This window comes from Triturus cristatus, chromosome 4_1, assembly GCF_964204655.1.
Source record: "Triturus cristatus chromosome 4_1, aTriCri1.1, whole genome shotgun sequence".
NCBI lineage: Eukaryota > Metazoa > Chordata > Amphibia > Caudata > Salamandridae > Triturus > Triturus cristatus.
In genome coordinates this window covers 326,753,101-326,772,517 of record NC_140585.1, presented here as the reverse complement: position 1 = coordinate 326,772,517, position 19,417 = coordinate 326,753,101, and the positions used below count along the sequence as shown (strand labels likewise).

At 43.3% G+C, this 19,417-nt stretch overlaps 1 protein-coding gene across 2 annotated transcripts in view; it reads right to left on the bottom strand.

The window, feature by feature from the left end:
- Positions 1 to 19,417, bottom strand: part of LOC146854882 (sodium- and chloride-dependent GABA transporter 1-like) — a 510,325-nt gene that overhangs the window by 291,934 nt on the left and 198,974 nt on the right. For both annotated transcript variants that reach the window (XM_085652291.1, XM_085652290.1), the window contains one exon: positions 18,554 to 18,902. In XM_085652291.1, the coding sequence (XP_085508417.1) occupies positions 18,554 to 18,782 (229 nt within the window). In that variant the 5' untranslated portion in view covers positions 18,783 to 18,902. The remainder of the gene's footprint in view (positions 1 to 18,553; positions 18,903 to 19,417) is intronic.

The following is a 19,417-nucleotide window of genomic DNA, read 5'->3' as shown; positions in this document are numbered from 1 at the left end:
AATGAGTTAGAAGAAAAGGAGAAAGATCCCCTGATGTCACATTTGTTGAGTTCGCCACCCCCGTATGCTCAAAATGCCATGGCACCTCCCCAGCTTGTGAATATGCCCCCTCCAGTCAATATACTGCAAGCCTTGCCGCTACCGCCAGTTGCTTTGCAGCCGGCTCCTATCCCTATAGCGCAGCCCTCTCAAGGGCCGCCAGCTGTGTTCCCAACTGCCCCCGCGCTTCCTGCGACTTTGCCTAATTCAGCAGCTGCCTCCCCTGACACTCTTCCTTGCACCACTCCAGTACCTGTTTCTACATCCTCTTTTCTTCCCTCTGTTTTTCCCCCTGTTTCCGCCTCAACTTCTCCTTCAGCGCGACAGCGCTTAGCTAATGTGGTTACCACATTAATGTCGCCTCTCTTTGAGTCATCTGGTGCGACTCCTGGTTTACAGCGTAAGCAATTGCGTAGCCAATTGCCTAACCCTGATGAGAAAAAGGTAATAGACAGCATGGCGCGTAGATGGATCGTTTTCCCTTCATTGTATGATGTGGAATCAGTGGTCAACGTTTTCCATCAGTGGGATGCCCCAAAACAGAGATATGTGTTCGAGAAAATGTGCGAAATTCTCTGTGAAGAATTGGAAGATAGTGGTAAAAATCCGAGCCCGCAGGAATTGTGTAGAGTGAGGTTTGATTTTGGAACTGGTATAATTGTGGACCGCGAAGTAGATAAAGCAGTTGCGGTTGTATTGTCCTTCAGGAATGATGATTGTCAACAGTCATTGTTTGAACAAGATGTCCTTGTGGGGAAAAAGGTAAAAGCGCGACAATACCCCATGAGAGAAGTTCCCCCGGTATGGAAGGAAGCAGTCGCAGCTGGTGCCGGTATCGCCGCTGTGCCAGCGCATTTCCAGCGTGTTTGGGTGCATGTTCCATGGAAGCGCTCTGAGGTGTTAGCACTTAAGCAGTCCTTACCTGATCCCCGTAAAAACCCAGCAGGTTATTATAAAGAGTTGTCACAGACGGCAGGGTCATGCGTTATGAATCTGGCCGACATAGACATGTTGTTTGGTAATGTTGTTCCACAGCCTCTATGGGGATCAATTCGTAATGCAGATCACGATGCAGAACTAGGGGATACATGGGCTAACATCGTTGCTGCTGATGCTAGACAAACTGGTGGCGCGAAACCAGAACCTTTAGTAGCTGAACTGCCTGGTAGAATCATCACGTATATGAAGACAATAATGCCCGCGATGCGCGTAAATTGGGACAAGTTATCTGCATGTAAGCAGAAGAAAGATGAGACAGTGTCAGACTTCTTTACTAGGTTTGAAGAAACATTTATTGACCACAGTGGGCAGGATATGAGTACTGAGGCTGGCCAACGGTTATTTGTGGATAAGTTTGTGCAGAATTTACTTCCTGACCTGTGTAAAAAGTTGAAAGACTCAGAGAGTTCTTGGGCTGTTTCCTCTTCAGCGCAAATACTGGCTACTGCACAGTATTATGAAAACAGAGAAAAAGAAAACGATGGAATTAAAGACAAAGGTCCTTATACAGCAGGCCTATCCGCCACGTGGAGGTCAGAACAATTATAGACAACCCCAAGGTGTCTATCACCAACCCCAACAGTTTCAGAACAACCAGCAAATGAATGGGTATTATCAACCACGTGTCCCTGTAGGTCCCAACCAATGTTCATACTGCAAAGAGGAAGGTCATTATAAATATAGTTGCCCTAAATTAATGCAGCGGAACGGTAATATGTATGGCGCAAGGGGTAGGGGTGGTCAGCAAGCTCCTAGAGGCAGAGGGCGAGGAAATGTTCCCCAGAATGCGCGTCCTCTTCCGCCCCAAAGCGCCATTAATAGCTTTGAGCAGCAAGCTAACGCGACTAGTAATACGGCCCAGTATTATAATAATGATTATTATGCAGAGGATGGCGATGCAGAAAATAATGATTATTAGGACAGCCATAGACAGAGAGAGGGAGTTGTTTCAGTGCCAGTGGATCAGAGTGGACCGTATGTTGAGGTGACTACAGCAAATGTAACGGAGCCTTTTCTGCTAGACACTGGTGCTGCAAAGAGTTCAATCATGCATTCAAAACTCCCTGGCGCACCTTTGTCTGGCGATATAAATGTTTCAGTAGGTTTTTCTAGTGCCCCAATTAGGAACCCGATTTCTAGTCCCATGTCACTTTCTGTTGGACCTTGCGAGCTGAAAGCACCCCTGATTCTGACAACAGGTTGTGGTGAGAATTTACTGGGATTAGATTTGTTGAAAAGATTGCACGCTACACTGTATTGTTCTCCTTCAGGAGTACAACTTACATTAGGCAAGAAAGTGATTTCCCCAATGTACTTGTCTAAAAACACAATGCCGCCTGAATTGTCATCCCTTCCGGATGCCCTTTGGGCTACTGGTCCCAATGATGTGGGCCTCTTGGAGATACCGCCATATGTGGTGACTTTAAAGGCTAATGTCAGACTGCCACGTATTCCCCAGTACAAAATCTCTATGAAGGCCAGAAAGCATTGTTAGACATTGTCGGCGACTTTATTGATAAGGGTGTGATTGAAGAAACAAGAGGCAACGTTTGCAATAGTCCGATTTTACCTGTCTTAAAACGAACGGACCCTTCACAGCCACCTGTTTACAGATTTGTGATCGATCTTAGAGAGGTTAATAAGATTGTTGTGCCACAGTTTCCAGTTGTCCCTGATATAACTGCCTTGTTAACGATGATTCCAGCCTCTGCTGCATGGTTTTCAGTGATTGATTTAAAGAATGCTTTCTTTAGCATCCCAATTGCAGAAGAGAGCAGGGACATTTTTGGCTTTAGTCTGGGAGGCCGAAGCTTCCGCTTCAAACGCGCTCCCCAGGGCTACTGTGAGAGTCCATCCATATACAGTCAAGCTTTGAAAGCGCAGCTTGATGCACTTGTTTTACCTAGTGGCGCTATTCTGATTCAATACGTGGATGATTTACTAATCGCCGCGGATACTGAAAACATCTGTAAAGAAGCCACATTGTCATTGTTGCGCCATTTATCCGCTTTCCATCACAAAGTGTCTCTCTCTAAGCTGCAATATTGTCGACAAGAGGTGACCTACTTAGGTCATCTCTTATCGAAGGAGGGAAGGAAACTGACCCCAGAAAGAATTCAAGCCATTGCACAGTTGAGTGTGCCGAAAACACAGAGAGAAGTGCGTGCTTTCTTGGGCATCACTTCATACTGTAGGCATTGGATCCCTAGTTTTTCTTTGTTGGCAAAACCTTTAGTAGCCTTAACATGCAAAGACACACCGAATCCTATCCCATGGTCTGAAGAGTGCCAGAGAAGTTTTGTGGAATTGCGTAATGCATTGTGTTCGGCTCCTGTGTTGGGTACCCCTGACTACAGTAAGCCTTTTACATTGTATGTTCACGAGAAAGATGGATGTGCGTTGTCAGTGTTAACACAGCCTTTTGGCGACAGACCGCGCCCATGCGCATATTTTTCATCTACCTTGGACCCTGTAGCGAGGGCATTGCCAAGCTGTCTGAGAGCGACAGCTGCTGCAGCAATGTCTATCCGACAATCTGCTGGTCTAGTAATGGACAACACATTGATCGTTATGGTTCCACATGCTGTAGACACATTATTAAATAGGACCAAGACACAACATTTAACTAGTGCGCGATTATCAGGCTATGAGCTTACACTGTTAGCAAATCACATACACATAAAGAGATGTAATACGCTGAATCCAGCTACATTATTGCCATTTCCAGCAGACTCAGACGAGATTGAGCAACATGACTGTCTGTTCAGAACAGAAGAAGAGACGAAAGGGAGAGTAGATCTAAAAGATACTCCCCTGACTGAGTGTGATGGTACTTTATGGGTGGATGGTTCATGTTTCAAACTCCCTAATGGTGACACGACTGCTGCATATGCTATCACGACTACTTTACACACGGTCGTGGAAACTGCACGAGTGCCACATAATTCGGCCCAAGCAGCAGAATTAATCGCCCTCACAAGAGCATGTGTGTTATCTGAAGGAATGAGAGTGAATATATACACAGATAGCCAGTACGCCTTTGGCGTGGCTCATAATTTTGGGCGTTTGTGGAAAGAGCGTGGGTTCCTGACTTCGCATGGAGCTAAAATTCAGAATGGCAAGTTGGTGAATGATCTCCTTGAGTCACTGACCCTACCGTTGCAAGTTGCGATCATGAAATGCAGTGCGCACGGGAAAGTCACAGATGATGTTGGACGTGGGAATGCGTTTGCTGATGAGACGGCGAAAGAAACAGCACAGAATGTGAAGACTAGAATGTATGTTGCAGGCCCCGCAAGATGGGTTGACGATGTTGGGATGTGTGAGAACACAATAGAGAGCGTGAAGTCGCTTCAAGCTGAAGCCACAGAGAAAGAGTTAAGCAAGTGGAGAGAAAGTATGGGTAAGTTGGATGAGAATGGTTGTTGGATTGATCTGACAGAACATAGGCGATGGTTGTTGCCTAACGCGTATGTGCTTCCAGTGGTTACTATGGCACATGGAATGGCACACATCAGTACGAAAGGAATTTGTAAGTTGTTGGCTCCAGTATGGCAGAATGCTGGGATTCCCAAGTGTGCAGAGAATGTGGTCAAGAATTGCATAGTATGCTTGAAGTATAACCCTGGTAGGGGAACCCCAACTCCAGCTGGTCACTTTGCACCCCCATCATGTCCATTCGAAGTTTTGCAGCTGGACTTCATTCACATGGAAAGATGCAACAACCTGAAATATGTACTGGTGGTTGTTTGTGCTTTCTCAAAATGGATAGAGGCTTATCCTCTGAAAGATAACACTGCCCTATCCACAGCCAAAGCCCTTGTGAAGGAATTTTTCCCTAGGTTTGGGATGCCAAGAATGGTGTGGTGTGATAATGGAAGTGAGTTTGTTGGTAAAGTGATGAAGAATGTATGTGAAGGGCTAGGGATAAAGCAGAAGTTCCATGCTGCCAATCACCCCCAATCAGCTGGACTAGTAGAACGCTACAACGGAGCCTTAAAGCTCAAGCTGGCCAAAATCCAAGCGAGCACCGGTCTTAAATGGCCTGACGCTCTGCCTTTAGCACTCCTGTCCACCAGAATGACCATACACTCACGAGTGGGACTTAGCCCTTACGAGGTCGTCTTTGGCCGCCCGGCCAACGTATGGGGTGTACCGAGGCCTACGAAGTTTAGTGAGATTGAGCATCCAGTACTACTCGATTACCTGTATGATTTGACTGTTAAACTGCGTGTTTTGCACCAACAGGTACATGATACTCTTCCTCAAGCCTCTGAACCTCCCGGACACCCTATCAACCCTGGCTCGTGGGTCCTGGTCCAAAATTTCCAGCGCAAGAGCAACGACGAGCCTCGCTGGATCGGCCCTCACCTTGTGCTTCTGTCGACAAGGTCAGCGGTGCGAGTAAAAGGGAAGAAGCACTGGATCCATGGTACCCACTGCAAAGTAGTCCCCTTGCCTCTGCCATATGACCAGTGGGTCCAGGAGGGTATCGCCAACTCTGAGACAGACACTGTACCTCGTTTTGTACCATTCAGTGACGCACGCATAAGAGGCACAGTTTCAGACCAAGAGAGTGACAATACTCTGCAGGAAGCTGTGCCACCATCAAATCGACTGGACACCACTGAGCCTGAACTTTTGTTTCAAGACCAAACAGCACCTGGCCGTCTCCGCTATAATTTGAGACCAAGGCCCATGGACAAATAAAGATTTCCTTACTATTTCCTCTTTGACATTTTTTTTTGCTCTCCCATCTGAAGAACTTTCTTGATTTTTGTTTTTCGAACCACCATCCGGGTTCTGCCGCAGGGTCGCGGTGCCAAGACTTTGGGGTACAGGCCGAAGACGTTAGGTCAACGGTTCTGGCTGGTCTAGGGCGTTTCCCTGGACTGACAGGCGTACTCCTTAGCAGAAGAAACTCATCCGCCGCGAGCGGCCCGATTAGAGGATGGAGTTTTTTAAGATGGAGAGACCGATTGAGGAAATTAACTTCAAAGCAAGGATGTGTAGAATAGTAAGAAGTAAATGTTTTGTATTTTTGTGCCTTTTTACACTGTGTAGTATAATTATGTTTATTGTAGGATTTGTGTTCTCCTCCGCTCAAAAGCCCATTGCACCCACTGAACAGCCTAGACCTCTTTCTACTGCCTCCTCTCACTCTTTTCACCCTTTGCCTGAGCACGAACAGACCAGACGATCAGAGTTTGTAAATAACTCGTTTATCCAGCTCTTGCACCAGCACCAACTGGTAATGAATACGACCAATTGCTGGGTGTGCGGGTTAATGCCACATACCATTAACAAGGGTATTCCTTATCTGGTGCTGCCGTATAGTTACAATGGATCGTCATGGGCATTCCAGACCATGTTTCTCTATGCTCTAGATACATACTCCCCTCGCCAACCGCGTTCCATCAGACCTATCACCAATAATAAGGCTTTGATGAAAGGAGTTGCCGATATGAGTAGAGATATCGATGCATACTCATCCATTCCCAAAGAAGAGCTGAGACCTTATGTAGGATGGAACGCGACGGGGTATAGTATTAGTCTGGGTGAAAGACAGCGAAAAATCTCATCTCCAATCTGGGTCGTACCCCACATGGGTCGGTTCTGCTTACAGGGTAATGGTCAGAATCCTAGAGCTCAACTGGGAAGAAGTGACTGTACTGAAACGTACACTTTCCCGTCACAGTTTTCCCCTGCGTTTTTGGCTGCCAAGGGCACATATTTCATCTGTAATGACCGAGCATATACATGGCTGCCCCCTGATTTCTCGGGCACATGTTATATTGCGAACTTGCTACCGCCTACATTTACTGCTGCCTCTGATTATCACAAGACCAGAGTTGTGAGAGGTGTGATTAGTAAGGAGGATACTGCCGGTCAGGAAGCGGGAGACTTCTTCTTGGGTTTCCTGCCGTTTTGGGGACCTATGGTCAATAGTAGGAACCTGAGACAGCTGACACGTGTGGTTGAATCCACTGTCACTGTAACGGCCGGTGCCCTTGGTAATCTGACAGCTGAGCTCCAAGCGGATCGCCTTATGACTTTGTAGAACCGCATGGTTCTAGACGTTATTCTCGCAGACCGCGGTGGGGTATGTAAGGTTATCCAATCCAGTTGCTGCATTTTCATACCAGATAACGCTCCAACAGTATATCAGGCCATCTCCAAACTCCATAAAATATCTGAATCCATACACGTGGATAAGGGAGACTGGTCACTGGTGGGGTGGTTCTGGGAATTGATATCTACCTGGGGTTGGAAAGTTCTGATGGTCATTGGAATGATCTTAGCCATTCTTTTCCTGTTCTGTCTGTGTATACAGTGTGCTCCTACGATATGTGGCCTCTGTGCTACCTTATGTGTAAGGAAACCTGTATCGAGGGAAGAGCTAAGTAATAGGATGATGCTACAGCAACATCTCCATGACTTCGTGAACATCGACCTAGACTCGGATTAAGATGAGTATAGTGATTGCCTATGTAAGGGCAAAAGGAGGGTCTGTCGTACGTTAATATTCGGGACCGCGTAGGGGACAGGGCCCTACCCCTGTCTATCTTGGTATTAGCAAACCGCAAATGGTAAATGCGGCATGTACGAGTGCTTTATATATCGTTCTAGCCATGAATGCACTGTGTACACGCTATTCTGCTTCACTACGCGGGTTCCATTTTGGAAGCAGTGGCCATCTTGTCATTGCCCTCACATAGGCTATAATGGAGTAAATACGGGCCTCACAGTACATGGGCTTCTCCTCTGACTTCTCTGTGACCTGGGCAGCTGGCTCTGCTGCCCCGGGTCAAACTGGTCTCACGAGCTCCCCTTCCTCCGTCCACCTGTGATTAGCATCAGGGCTTGACCCGTCATAAAACCCTTTCATTCTACACAAACCTCCGGCTAATCTCTTTCACACCTGCTTGTTCCTGCTTTATGACTTGTTTCCCAAAACAGGAGATGCTCATGTTTATTGGGGGGTCTATTGACATCCGATGTGGGATCTGAACCTTACTGTGTAAATCATTGTGGGCTGGCCGAACTGGAATGTGGGATGGTCATCATGACTCTGCTTTTTCGTTTGTAATGTATACTTGTAATGGCCGTATCATAAACCTAGGAATGTATGCTTGAGGCAGGGAAAACTGTATTTAAGATGAAGTCCGTTTCTATGATTTTCAGCAGTCTCCTGAGAACATACACGCTGTTGTACTTCTAGGATACCTGTAATTGGTCTGCAGCCAATAAACGAATCGTTGACTTCACCCAGAAGACTCTGTGTTTCTGTAGGTCTGGAACAGGGTGAACCCAGAAGTCATAGGGTGTTTTCCCCTGCACCGCTGGGACTAAAATACCCAGTACTTCAGACGTTCGGAATGTAAACCTACCATGTCAGTCGGTAAGCCTCTGATGAGCGGTCGAAGGCTTACCGACCGACATCGTAATGTGGCTCATAGTTTGAAAGGCGGCATCTATCACCATTTTGTCCCCGGAATGATCAATAACATCCAATTATATATTACAGTCTCCTCCAACAAGAACTTTGGAATCATCAAATTCTTTCAAGCATCTGTTTAGACTGGTAATGGTGTCTGATTGATGTTTTACCATTGGATCATATACTGAGCCAACAACGAGTTGAGCCTTTTTATTGGTAACCTTTCCAAAGGTAAAGTGCCTGAGTGGGTATGCCCAAATCTTATGAGGGTAAACTATCAATCATTTGTAAAAACAAGATTAATCCTTTTTACAACCTACGCACATCATAGGAGAATTGGTTGTCATAGCCCCTATGGAAATCCACCACTCTTCTCCAGATAAGATCTGTAGTCTCAGAGTTGAATCCAATCAAGCCAGCGGGTTCTTGTGAGAGGAAAATTGGGAAGAGAAGTGAAAAACACACTGGAGGGCAAACAGCTGTCTCAGTTAGTTTCAGAAGTACCTGCACCAAATATGCATGGATAGAGAAGTGGCTTAAGTTTTGCTCCAGCCATAGAGCAAATAAGATAGAAAGATAAACCCATTCAGCATGAGTATCAGTATAGCTGCTCATAGATGTCAATACAACACAAACCTATTACCGTTGTGGGTCACCTGGTGCTCGTTCAAAATGCTGATAAAAAAACTGGAGACCTTCCCCAAACTCTGAACCACAAGGAGATGCTATAGCAGAGAGCATGCCTTCGGATTGAGGGAAGCTGCAGACAGTCTGACAGAGGAGCCATCTTCATGAAAAGACCAGGTAGAGGAGAGAAACACGAAAGAGATGCAGGGGAAACAATATAAGGGCGCAGAGATCGCAAATTTGATGAACAAACTGAACGAAGAGGAACCATCCCCTAAAGTAGTTACTATGCAACTTGTTCCCATGTATCTGCTGCTGAAGTTATGCTGGGTGCAGTTCTTCCATTATTCTGATTGGTCCCTTGTTTCTGTCTAACCTGGAAGGCCCTCCTTCTGTATTTTAGCCCCAGTCTCCACTGTGCGATCTTCTTTAGCCCACAGATATCAGAACTTAGTCTTTTCTTGTATCTCCTTCCTGTTCTTGTTTCCTGTCAGATTGTATACTTCATGTCCGCTTCTGATCCTTTTCAAGTTATGAGTTATGACAATACACCATCCTTCCTATATGATGGGCCTGATGCAGATATCACTTTCTCCACCCAGTCGTTTTCCATTCCAAGTTGATTCCAACGGATTAGATGAATGTCTTATAGGAGTGGAATGTCAGTTTTCTTGTGGCAAAATATATGAGTACTCTCTTTTATCTGATATATGCAGAGAGTCTGTTGACATTCAGAGAGCAGATTGAGAGTTCACACGTGATCATTTTCTAAGTTGTCAAAGATAAAGATTACCATGATAATTCCACAGAGAAAGCTGATCAGAGCGTTCTTCCGGGCTCAGAAGGTACTGGCAGACATGCTGTTATTGGGGTAGGTGTTTTGATTCAGTCAATGTTTTTAGTATGAATCCTATGGACTCCAGTGGGGGGTAAAGTCTATCCCTAGGAGTGTTGGTAAAAATGAGATCAGAATAACCAGAAAAAGAAGAAAACATCCCTCTCTTTTTTCTGGGACCCCAACAGTTATTATATTGTCTTTCCAACTCTTATATTTCAGTTCAGTCACGGGTTCTTTGAAGACTCAAATGGTCATAGATGAAAAATGCAGCAGAACTTTTCCCTCTATAAACCCAGCATCTAAAAAAACATCCCTGTATCCATCAGGATCCCACTAGCTCTGCTTCAGTTCTGAAAGAGTTGAAAACTCATCTCTTTAAATAACACTGCCTCATAATGCAGTAGCAGTACACTTCTTGTCTCCATACCCAGCTACCGCTCTTATCACTTGTTGACTGCATGTTTACCTTTGCAGCGCACTGCTGCCTTTTTGCTGGGTTTGCCCCACGCAGATGCTTCAAACATACATACGTCATTACCCCAGTCTGGTCATATTTTAATTTACTGTTCCAAATCATCAGTCCTGTTGTCGAGCATCTAAAACCTTGTCTTGAAGGAAGCCAGTTACAAGTGAATAATTTTGATATTATAGTTGGTTTCAGCTATTGAGGGTTTCACCTTAGACCTAGTAAACTTTATGGTTTACAGTTCAGCCCTCACTGAATCCAGCATAACAGATGCCAAAAAACAAGGAAGTTCCACTTGTGAGGAGCTTTGTTTCCCAGCAGTGATAGCTTCTGAAAAGAATGGTTGGCATGAGGGTAAAAGGGCTGACATGAAGAGATATTTTGTGCATTTAAGGGTAATGACTTCAGACATCAAGTGATCACGGGAAAAAAAAGCACATTTGTAATAGTTTTACAATATTTCCAGTTGAATGTCACATGCATCGTGGAGACTGCATTAAACTACATATTATCTCAGTGTCTGGTACAAAGCACTTAAAAAATGTTATATCATATTGTAGGACACTAGAGGCAAAAATCTTTCATAGTGGAGCTTGGGGTCTCACCTAAAAGAAGGAACGATGAGATGTTACCACTAGAAGAGACTTAAGTAGATCATAAATAATGATGGCAGCCTCCAATGTTCTGTATAACATCATCCTTCAGAAGCCAACCCAAAACCAAATGGCTGCTGCAAATGCCAGTGAGCAAGAACAGTTTGTGGGCGGGATGGAGCTGCTTAACAGTGGGTAGAAAATGAAAGTGTTGACATGGCATCCCCATGGTGGTGAGCATTTGTTCAGCTCTCAGCTCTCCCCCTATAGAAGACATTCATGAATTTGGGAAGCCTAGCAGAGGTCGCAGTAGTACCATCAATCCCCACCTTTGCTGGTTCTGACCAAAATGGATTTCCAGTAATGTTGGATCTCTCTCCTACTTGCCATTTTGGTAGTGGACTATTGCCTGTGCTGTTCATGATGTCAGCTGCAAGAAGTGGGAGGTCATCATCCTGCAGAGGCAGTTACAGAAATATTTGTGGATTCCTAATGGGAAACCAGGGGTTTCCCATTAGGAATCCACAGGTTCCTCTAGAGGAAATGAGGATCCGGAGATGAAATGTGGCTCCTGAGGTCCAGAATTTGTTGAAGCAAACTGACCAAGGTGCCATCACACATGAGACTAAGCTCCATCCCTGGACCATACATTTTCAACATCTATACATTATAAGGTTTCTATAGCGGGGTTGAATGCCTCTTGTGTACTAATTGCCCAAATCAGAAGAATAGACTGAACATAGCCATATCCATATCCACCACAGAATCTCTACCTTAAATATAGGATTCAGCAAATATTTCCTGTTGTGCTATGTTGGAATCCCAGAGAGCCTGGAAATCAATCCGATCACAAGTCTACAGTATGTAGTGATGCCTCAAATGTACATCTAAGGACACAGACCAACAAATTGAAGAATTCCAATGAAAAGTCTTTTAGGAATTGGGAGAATGAGGAGGGAGTACAGAGCAAGAAGAGACTTTGTCAAGAGTATAGGAAGCAGAGATGGAGACCAAAGACCCTCTGAGTGCTAGCATAGGTAGAGGGAACTGACTGCTACCCCAACTCCAGAGCCTCTTTCCATTTCCCCTTTAACCCAACATTACCCCATTCAGGAAATGGATCGTTCAGGTTCAATTTGATCACTGCTTTCTCTCTATGTAACTGTTTTCTTATTTTCATCTTCCTTCTCCTATATCCCTGTCGTCTGTTGCGGGTGAAAGCTTGAACATGCGAAATAAATCCTGGTACTCAATAATGAGTTCTGGGCAAATCATCCCTAGTTTGTGGGATTTATATCCATATTCAGAACAATGAAGGACCCAGATAACACTCCTAATTTTTGTTAGCATATAATATGAATGGAACCTTGATCTGTGCCTGCATGACCAAGAAGTTGTGCTAAACAAAGTGGGCCCAAGAGTCCTGTGCTACCTACTGATCCTGCAGCAAATAGGGAGTGACTCTTGAGATCTGAAGAAGAGGGCAGAGAAGGGTTGGGCTAAATGTTGTTCCAGCATCGTTATGCTCCCACCCTCAGATCGTAATCCTTGATGGTGTGGGGGCAGAGGTTGTTGGGGTGAAGGAGGAAGAAAGAGAGGGACTTGTACTGAATGTCTCATGCATCTTTTGATTCTGATTATGTGACCTCTATACTTGGTCAGTCTATTACATTTATATTGTATCATTAACCAGAATTGGCATTGTCAATAGGCCTGGCTTATACATGAATGTGCCCCTTCAGTTATTTATAGGGTTGCACACTCAATAAGTTATCATATATGCACTCTGCCACTCACCCTTGCACTCTTTCATCAATTTATCCACCCACTGACTCATTTTTGCATTTATCCACTTACCAGAATGAAAAACATACAGACACTCTACAATGTATGCAAGATAAATTGAAGAATAAAAGTAGAAAAAAACCATGCTGCTGCCTAAACATGGTGCGAATAGGCTTGTAATACTATATAAAATTAAACATAGTAGACAGTAGCTGTCCTGTTTCAAAATTCCTGCATGGCCTGCCAGGGCTTTCAATTGGATATTAGCAAAATTATTATCACAGAGCAAACCTTCTAGAGCTAGGGCCTGTCAAAGCAGGTGATCAAAACCTAAATCCATGCCGACTAAGTTAATGTGTGAGATTCCATGTAGCAAAGTACGAGTTCAGATTTCAATATGGTGCAAAACAATCCACCCTTAAAGGCCTATTGACTTTAGTATAATGATTCCCATAACTAAAAACTTAGGCCTATTTCTTTTGTTGTCAATTTTTCATAATAAACAGTTCAGACCTATGGCATCTAACATAACGTTTCTCAATGAACCAACCAGGCCTTTAGTCTTTATCATTTGTGTGCCACCATAATGAACTGAGACCTACTGTATTGAGCATAAGCTTACCCACAGGGCAACTATCAGGTAGGCAGTATAAAACTACACATATGCACAAAATTATAAAAATAATAAAGAATACCTTCCCAGGAAGGCGTAATATGGATTATCATTGTGCAAAATCTTTTATTCTGAGGGTTTGTTCAAGCGGGTCACCAGCACTAAAACCCTTGCCTGCTATGGTAATCTGTCATAGTCCATGTAACACAATACCTGCATACAGGCTTAAGCACACTATAATAACAATCCACCCTTAAAAGCTTATTACCTTTAACACATGATTTTACTAGTAAATAAATCAGGCCGACTGGCTTTCTCATAACTTTTTATAACTTTCTATAATAAACAGCTCAAACATATAGAATCTGACATAGCTTTTCTTAATGAAACAAAAACACCTATAGCCATTACCATTGGTTTATTATGATAACCAACACAGACAGACTGGAGTGTGCATAAACTGCCAACCATCAACTGTACAGTTGTAAATGTGAACATCTATAAAATTGTAGTTGACAACCAATACACAACCTCTCTTAAAAGGGTATGATAAGGATTGTAACAGGGAAAATATTCTACCCATAATAGTTTGTCGCAGGGGTGAGCGACACCAAACACCCTTGCCTACTGTGGTAATCAGTGATATTTCATGTGGCAAAATACCTATAGTTTGTAACACAGTTCTATTGCCCTATTACCTTTAGCAATTTACAAAATAAAAAAGCCCCACCACTGCCTTTGTTATAACTTTTCTTAATTAACAGACCAGACCTAATGTGTCAGATATTAATTTTCCCAGACTTATTGTCTTTGGGGTACGTGCATCAAGCAAAATACCGGTCGCAAACGGGCAGATTCGCAGAATCGGCTCCTTTGCGACCGGTATTTTGCCATCTGGGATGCATCAAGCCAAAAGCAAATCGCAAAATTTTATATAATTAAATAGTTACCTATTTTACGAATGCATTTAGGGAACCACAATTTGACTCCCTAAATGCAATGCAGGAAGCATTAAAAGATTGCGACCCTGCATTAAGGAATCGCAATTTACCATCAACATTAAGTTAGTGGTAAATTGCAAATCCTTAGGAAAATGAACTTTTTTGCAGTTTTCAAAGTGCATTGTGGTGCACACACATGCCCTTTGGTCATGTGTGTGCACCACATGTGCATACTTACCTTTTTTGAGGGTGCATCAGGGTGGCTTTTGGCCCCCTTACACCCTTGAAATTGCATGCGCAATGTGCGAGTACCTATTTGGTACTCGCAAATTGCGAATGCAATAGCATTCATTCCTATGGGCAGCTCCCTGCCATGAAAGGTCTGGCGGAGCAGGAACAAAGAGGGTCCTACAGGGCACCCCATGTGGCCCCCACCTTAGGGATACATTCAGGGGTGCACAACATATGCCCTCCTGTCTGTATTACCACAAAGTTCCAGCACCGCATGGATGTCCACATTCATGCCGATCTGGAACTTTTGTGATGTTTCCATTGCAGTGCCTGTTTTCCAGGCACCACCATGGGAAAGGCAAAGGACCGCCAACCGTATCACGAGTTGAACTTGTGAAACACGAGTTCAACTCGTGATACGGTCAGCCGTCCTTGTGTGGGTTTGGCGCTGTGGAGCCAACGTTGAGCCGGCGCCACAGGGCCAAACTCGTAATTGGGCCCTAAGTCCCTCTCTCAGTAGTATTTCTGAAAAGCATTTTTGAAAGATCTTTTTTATTCATCACATAAGATTGGACGACAGCAGCACTTTCAAGCTAGACCTAAAAATGTAACTTAAAGTCAATGCCATACTTATGTAAAATGGTCTGAAACTGACACAGGCTAAGTAGCTTGTTATACAATAAAAACCAATGAATAAGAATCAAACACTACATTGGGCAAAGCTGCTTTAGGAAAACGTGTCTTTCAGAAATTAATTTCTTCTTTAACAATGTTCAGGCAATAACTGAAAGTCATTAACATCATTATAGCATGACAGTTCTTTATAATATCCATGCAGCAAACTCTCTCTGCAAAGTTGCACAATCTGAATGAGATTTATTTTGCATGGTTTACTGACGTATGTTCTAAAGACCTACTCACGAAGGTACATTTACTCATATAGACTTACTCATGTTTAAATCTTCTACTGTGCCTAGGTACACATCTACATATTGTTTAGCTATTCACCATTTCTGAGTGTAGACATACATTTATGTGTAGACAAACATGTCTGCATCCCCTAGTAGATCCTCCCACAACAGGATTTACAACTGTAAAGTTACTGCTAGAGCGGCAAAGAGAATAGAGAAAATATTTCTAGCCACTCCCTAATTTCCCTCCCCCATTTACTACGAAAGCATAGGTTTATGGGTGCAGGTAACTTTGGCACCATGGTGAAGATCGCCGAATAGAAAAGATAGGAGAAGAAGAAGTATCAATAGGTTAGTGAGTAGTATTTTGGGGTACATGAGTAGTACTACTGTAGTAATAAAAAAGCAGTTTATGAATAGGCCCCCTAATGTCTGTCCAAGCAAGCATTAGAATGTGAGACCTTTCTCTCAATTGTCTCCCATTTCCTTATAAAAATACATAAATGATAGGAGCCAATTTGCAAACATATTTTACAGGGCATTATGATGAAAGCCTTGGACATATTTGTGATACGTCATGTCTCTAGGACTCTTCTACTGACTAGAACCCAGAAACCAATGACTTGTTACAGGACAGGCATATCTAAGTGTTAAATAATAGTATAGCTATGCCACCATTTACGGGATCTGAAATGTTGTGTGATATGACACATAACATCTTCCTAATGTAGGAGAATGAATGGAGGTAATTGTGAATAAGAGAGAGGAAAAATCATTGAACTGGTTGAAGTGTGGAAACTGAGTGCTACAGAAATATCCTAGGTACTCACGAAAATTCCACACCTAATGGCATTTACCCAGGACAAGAAGAAATACAGCTGAAATTAAAAGTGTAATTGGGTCGTGACCAGAGCTGAGTGATTTTGAAATACACATAATTGGCTTTTATTTGGTACCTAGTCCTTGAGACCATGGATCTTGATAGTGCATACTGATCATTATATCTGTGTCAAATCATGCTTTCGTGGTTCATGGGATTCATCTAATGTCTCTTGAGATGTATAGGATGCTGCGAATTTAGGCTCTCATTTATGGGGATTTGGCGTAGGGCAGCACAGCAAGTGATCTTGCTGCGCTGCCATAAGTCAAAGTGAGAGAACAGGAATGCACCGTATTCATACAAACGGTGAATTCCTCTCCTTTCTACCTTCACTGTCGCTGTTTTGGCAGCCCAGCACCAAAGCAGGAACCCTTGCACCATGGTGCAAGGTTGCCTGTGTTGTTGGCAGGATTGTTTTTGAGTAGGAAGGGGGACCTTCATGCATAGAAACAATCCTAAGAGGTGTCTTCCATTTTCCAGCATCCAGCACACATAGAAAGAGGGGAAAAAACGATGAAAAATAAAGATATTTCTCCTCGTTGTACCTCACTTCAGGCAGCGTAAGGTTTTGGTGCTTCCCCAGGTTTACATGCTCTCATAAATGTTGGAAAGTGTCAAAATCCATGGGTGTTGCGTGAGAAATTCCACCTCAACGCCCATGGAAAACCTTCCAAACGCCGAGTAAAGCAACTCCCTGATTTGCGCTGCCTTGCCTTACTCAATATCTATGAGGCTATTTAAAGCCACACATAGTGGCTTTGTGTGACCTCATAGATATGATTTTGTGATTTATGCCACTGCAGTGTCACAAAAGTGAAGCTCTGGCGGCACAAGAGGCTCGTAAATATGCCCCTTAGTGTCTGATATGCTATTCCCATTTGCAAACTATGGAGGTATAATTTGCACACAACTGGTTTACAAATAGGAATGCAATTTGCGATTTGACCTATGGACAAAGAGGTTGCATGGCAATGTACACTTGCCTTGGGTCACCAATGACTTGCTTACGTAATATCAGGTAAGCAGGTTAAAATGTATGCCTTAATCTGATTGTCTGGGAATGCAGAGCTGGAAGCCTGCAAGTAACAGCAGAAATCCCTCTCTGAATTTCCATTCTCAAACGGTAATTCTTTTTGTTTTTTTTTTAAATCAGCCTATGTCCATTAAAGAAACCAGTGATGCTTTTCAAATAAAAAATATCCTGTTGGGAAGTCATCGAGGGGAGCAAGCAGTGGTCCTCTGAATCATAGCTTGGTCCTCTCCGTGGCTGTCCTATTATTCTCAAGGGAGAAGTTATGCAACGAAGGCAATTTCTTCTTTGCGCTTAAGATACCACCCCATTTGGTGGTATATGGGTATCTGATCATTGGTAAACCACTGAGACAAGGATACCCGAAGGGTCACAGTTCTTATGCGCTATATAAATATTTATACAATACAATACAATACATTCCTCTCCGAATTTCAGATTGGAGGGCTGCATCCATTTTTATGCTCCCTCTATTTACTGTTCGGAAAAGGTTGAAAAGACATTTGTTGAAAGGGATTTTCCAACTCTTAAAAGGCCATTTGTAAATAAAGAAAAGGTATTTTGCAGTTGCAAACCTTGTGATTTTGTGAATTGCAAACTTTTCAATCGTAAGGCATCTTTATGCATAAAGCCCCTTGTTACTTAAATGTAACATCCTTTCAAATTTAATGTAACTAAATGTACCAATAAAATATATTAGAGGGTTTTCATCCTGTAAATACGCTTTTTAACAGTGCTTGTAATGAAGCAGAATGTCCATTGTTGTGTGTACATTGGAAAATGCACAGAAGCGTTCAAAGGTATTAAAACTTGACCAACAAAACAGTTTGATAGTTTGTCAAAACTCAAGTTCCTCAACATTCTGTTCGGCTGGATATAACAATATATCTTTTAAAATCACCTAAGAAAACAATTATTCCTGGCAGGCTTCAGATCATGACAAAGTTGAGAAAGTGAGGACATTGGATCATATCTTGATCAAGAAAAGTCCTAAGTAAATGCAGAAGGGGAAAACAGAGTCTCTTTTTAAGCAATTGCAATCAATAAAAGTGTAACGAATTTGTAGGCTGGGACACAGATGACAATGTTCCTGCATGTCTTTTCGGCTACACATTTTATCAACTGCTTCTCAAAAGTCTATGTAAGGACTTTTTCTTACCACCTCCGTTTTTACCACATAGGTATGGGAAACGCCAAACGTTGCCAAGCCCAATTGCATAGCCCACGCAGGAGAGTAAGAAGTCAAACTTTCCCTTCCAGCTGCCCCGGTCTGGGAGCTCATCTTTGCTAGGGTTCTCCTCCACTAAAGAGATGGTCTCCTCTGGAACAGCCAGTTTTGCTTCAGAGGGTGAGTTAAGCTCCACAGATGTGTGGTCCGTCTTCCCCATCACACTCTGTCACAATGGTCTTCTTACACAGGAAACATGTGCCACAGAAAGAACCAGAGCTTTGCTCTATGGCTGTCAAATTGTAAAAATTCCAAGATCTTAGAAGTCCAACGCTGAAATCTGAAAAGAGAGAGAAGACATAAGCCAGACTGTTTTAGGGTGATTTTAAAGAGAAACTGCCTTCATATTTTCTACTGATCTTTTCTTTACAGTAGCATTCTGTTTGTTTTTAGCTCTTTAAACCCTCCTCTCAACCAGATTTTGATACCCCAAATATAGCTGTGGCATCTGTGAGTACAGATCTAATATCAGCAGACTGAGACAGAGATTTTAGGAATCTCACAGTTTCACTATGTCCAACCAAGAGAATTATAAATGAATATGATGGTGCATGGAGCTTGACAACAAGTTTAAATTGATCAAACTAGACCTGCAGGGCTTTAAATATCGCCATCCTGCACCTTTGCAGTGTGTCGAAAATTTCTTTAGGGATCTCCTTGAGAAATTAAGAGAGTAACCACTTCAATCCGGTCCAGGGCCCAGGATCACTAATACAGGCGTCATTGTGATGGCATTACCGATTGAGCCACTTAGCCACAAGGAAACTGCACAACTACAAAACAAGATATATCTTG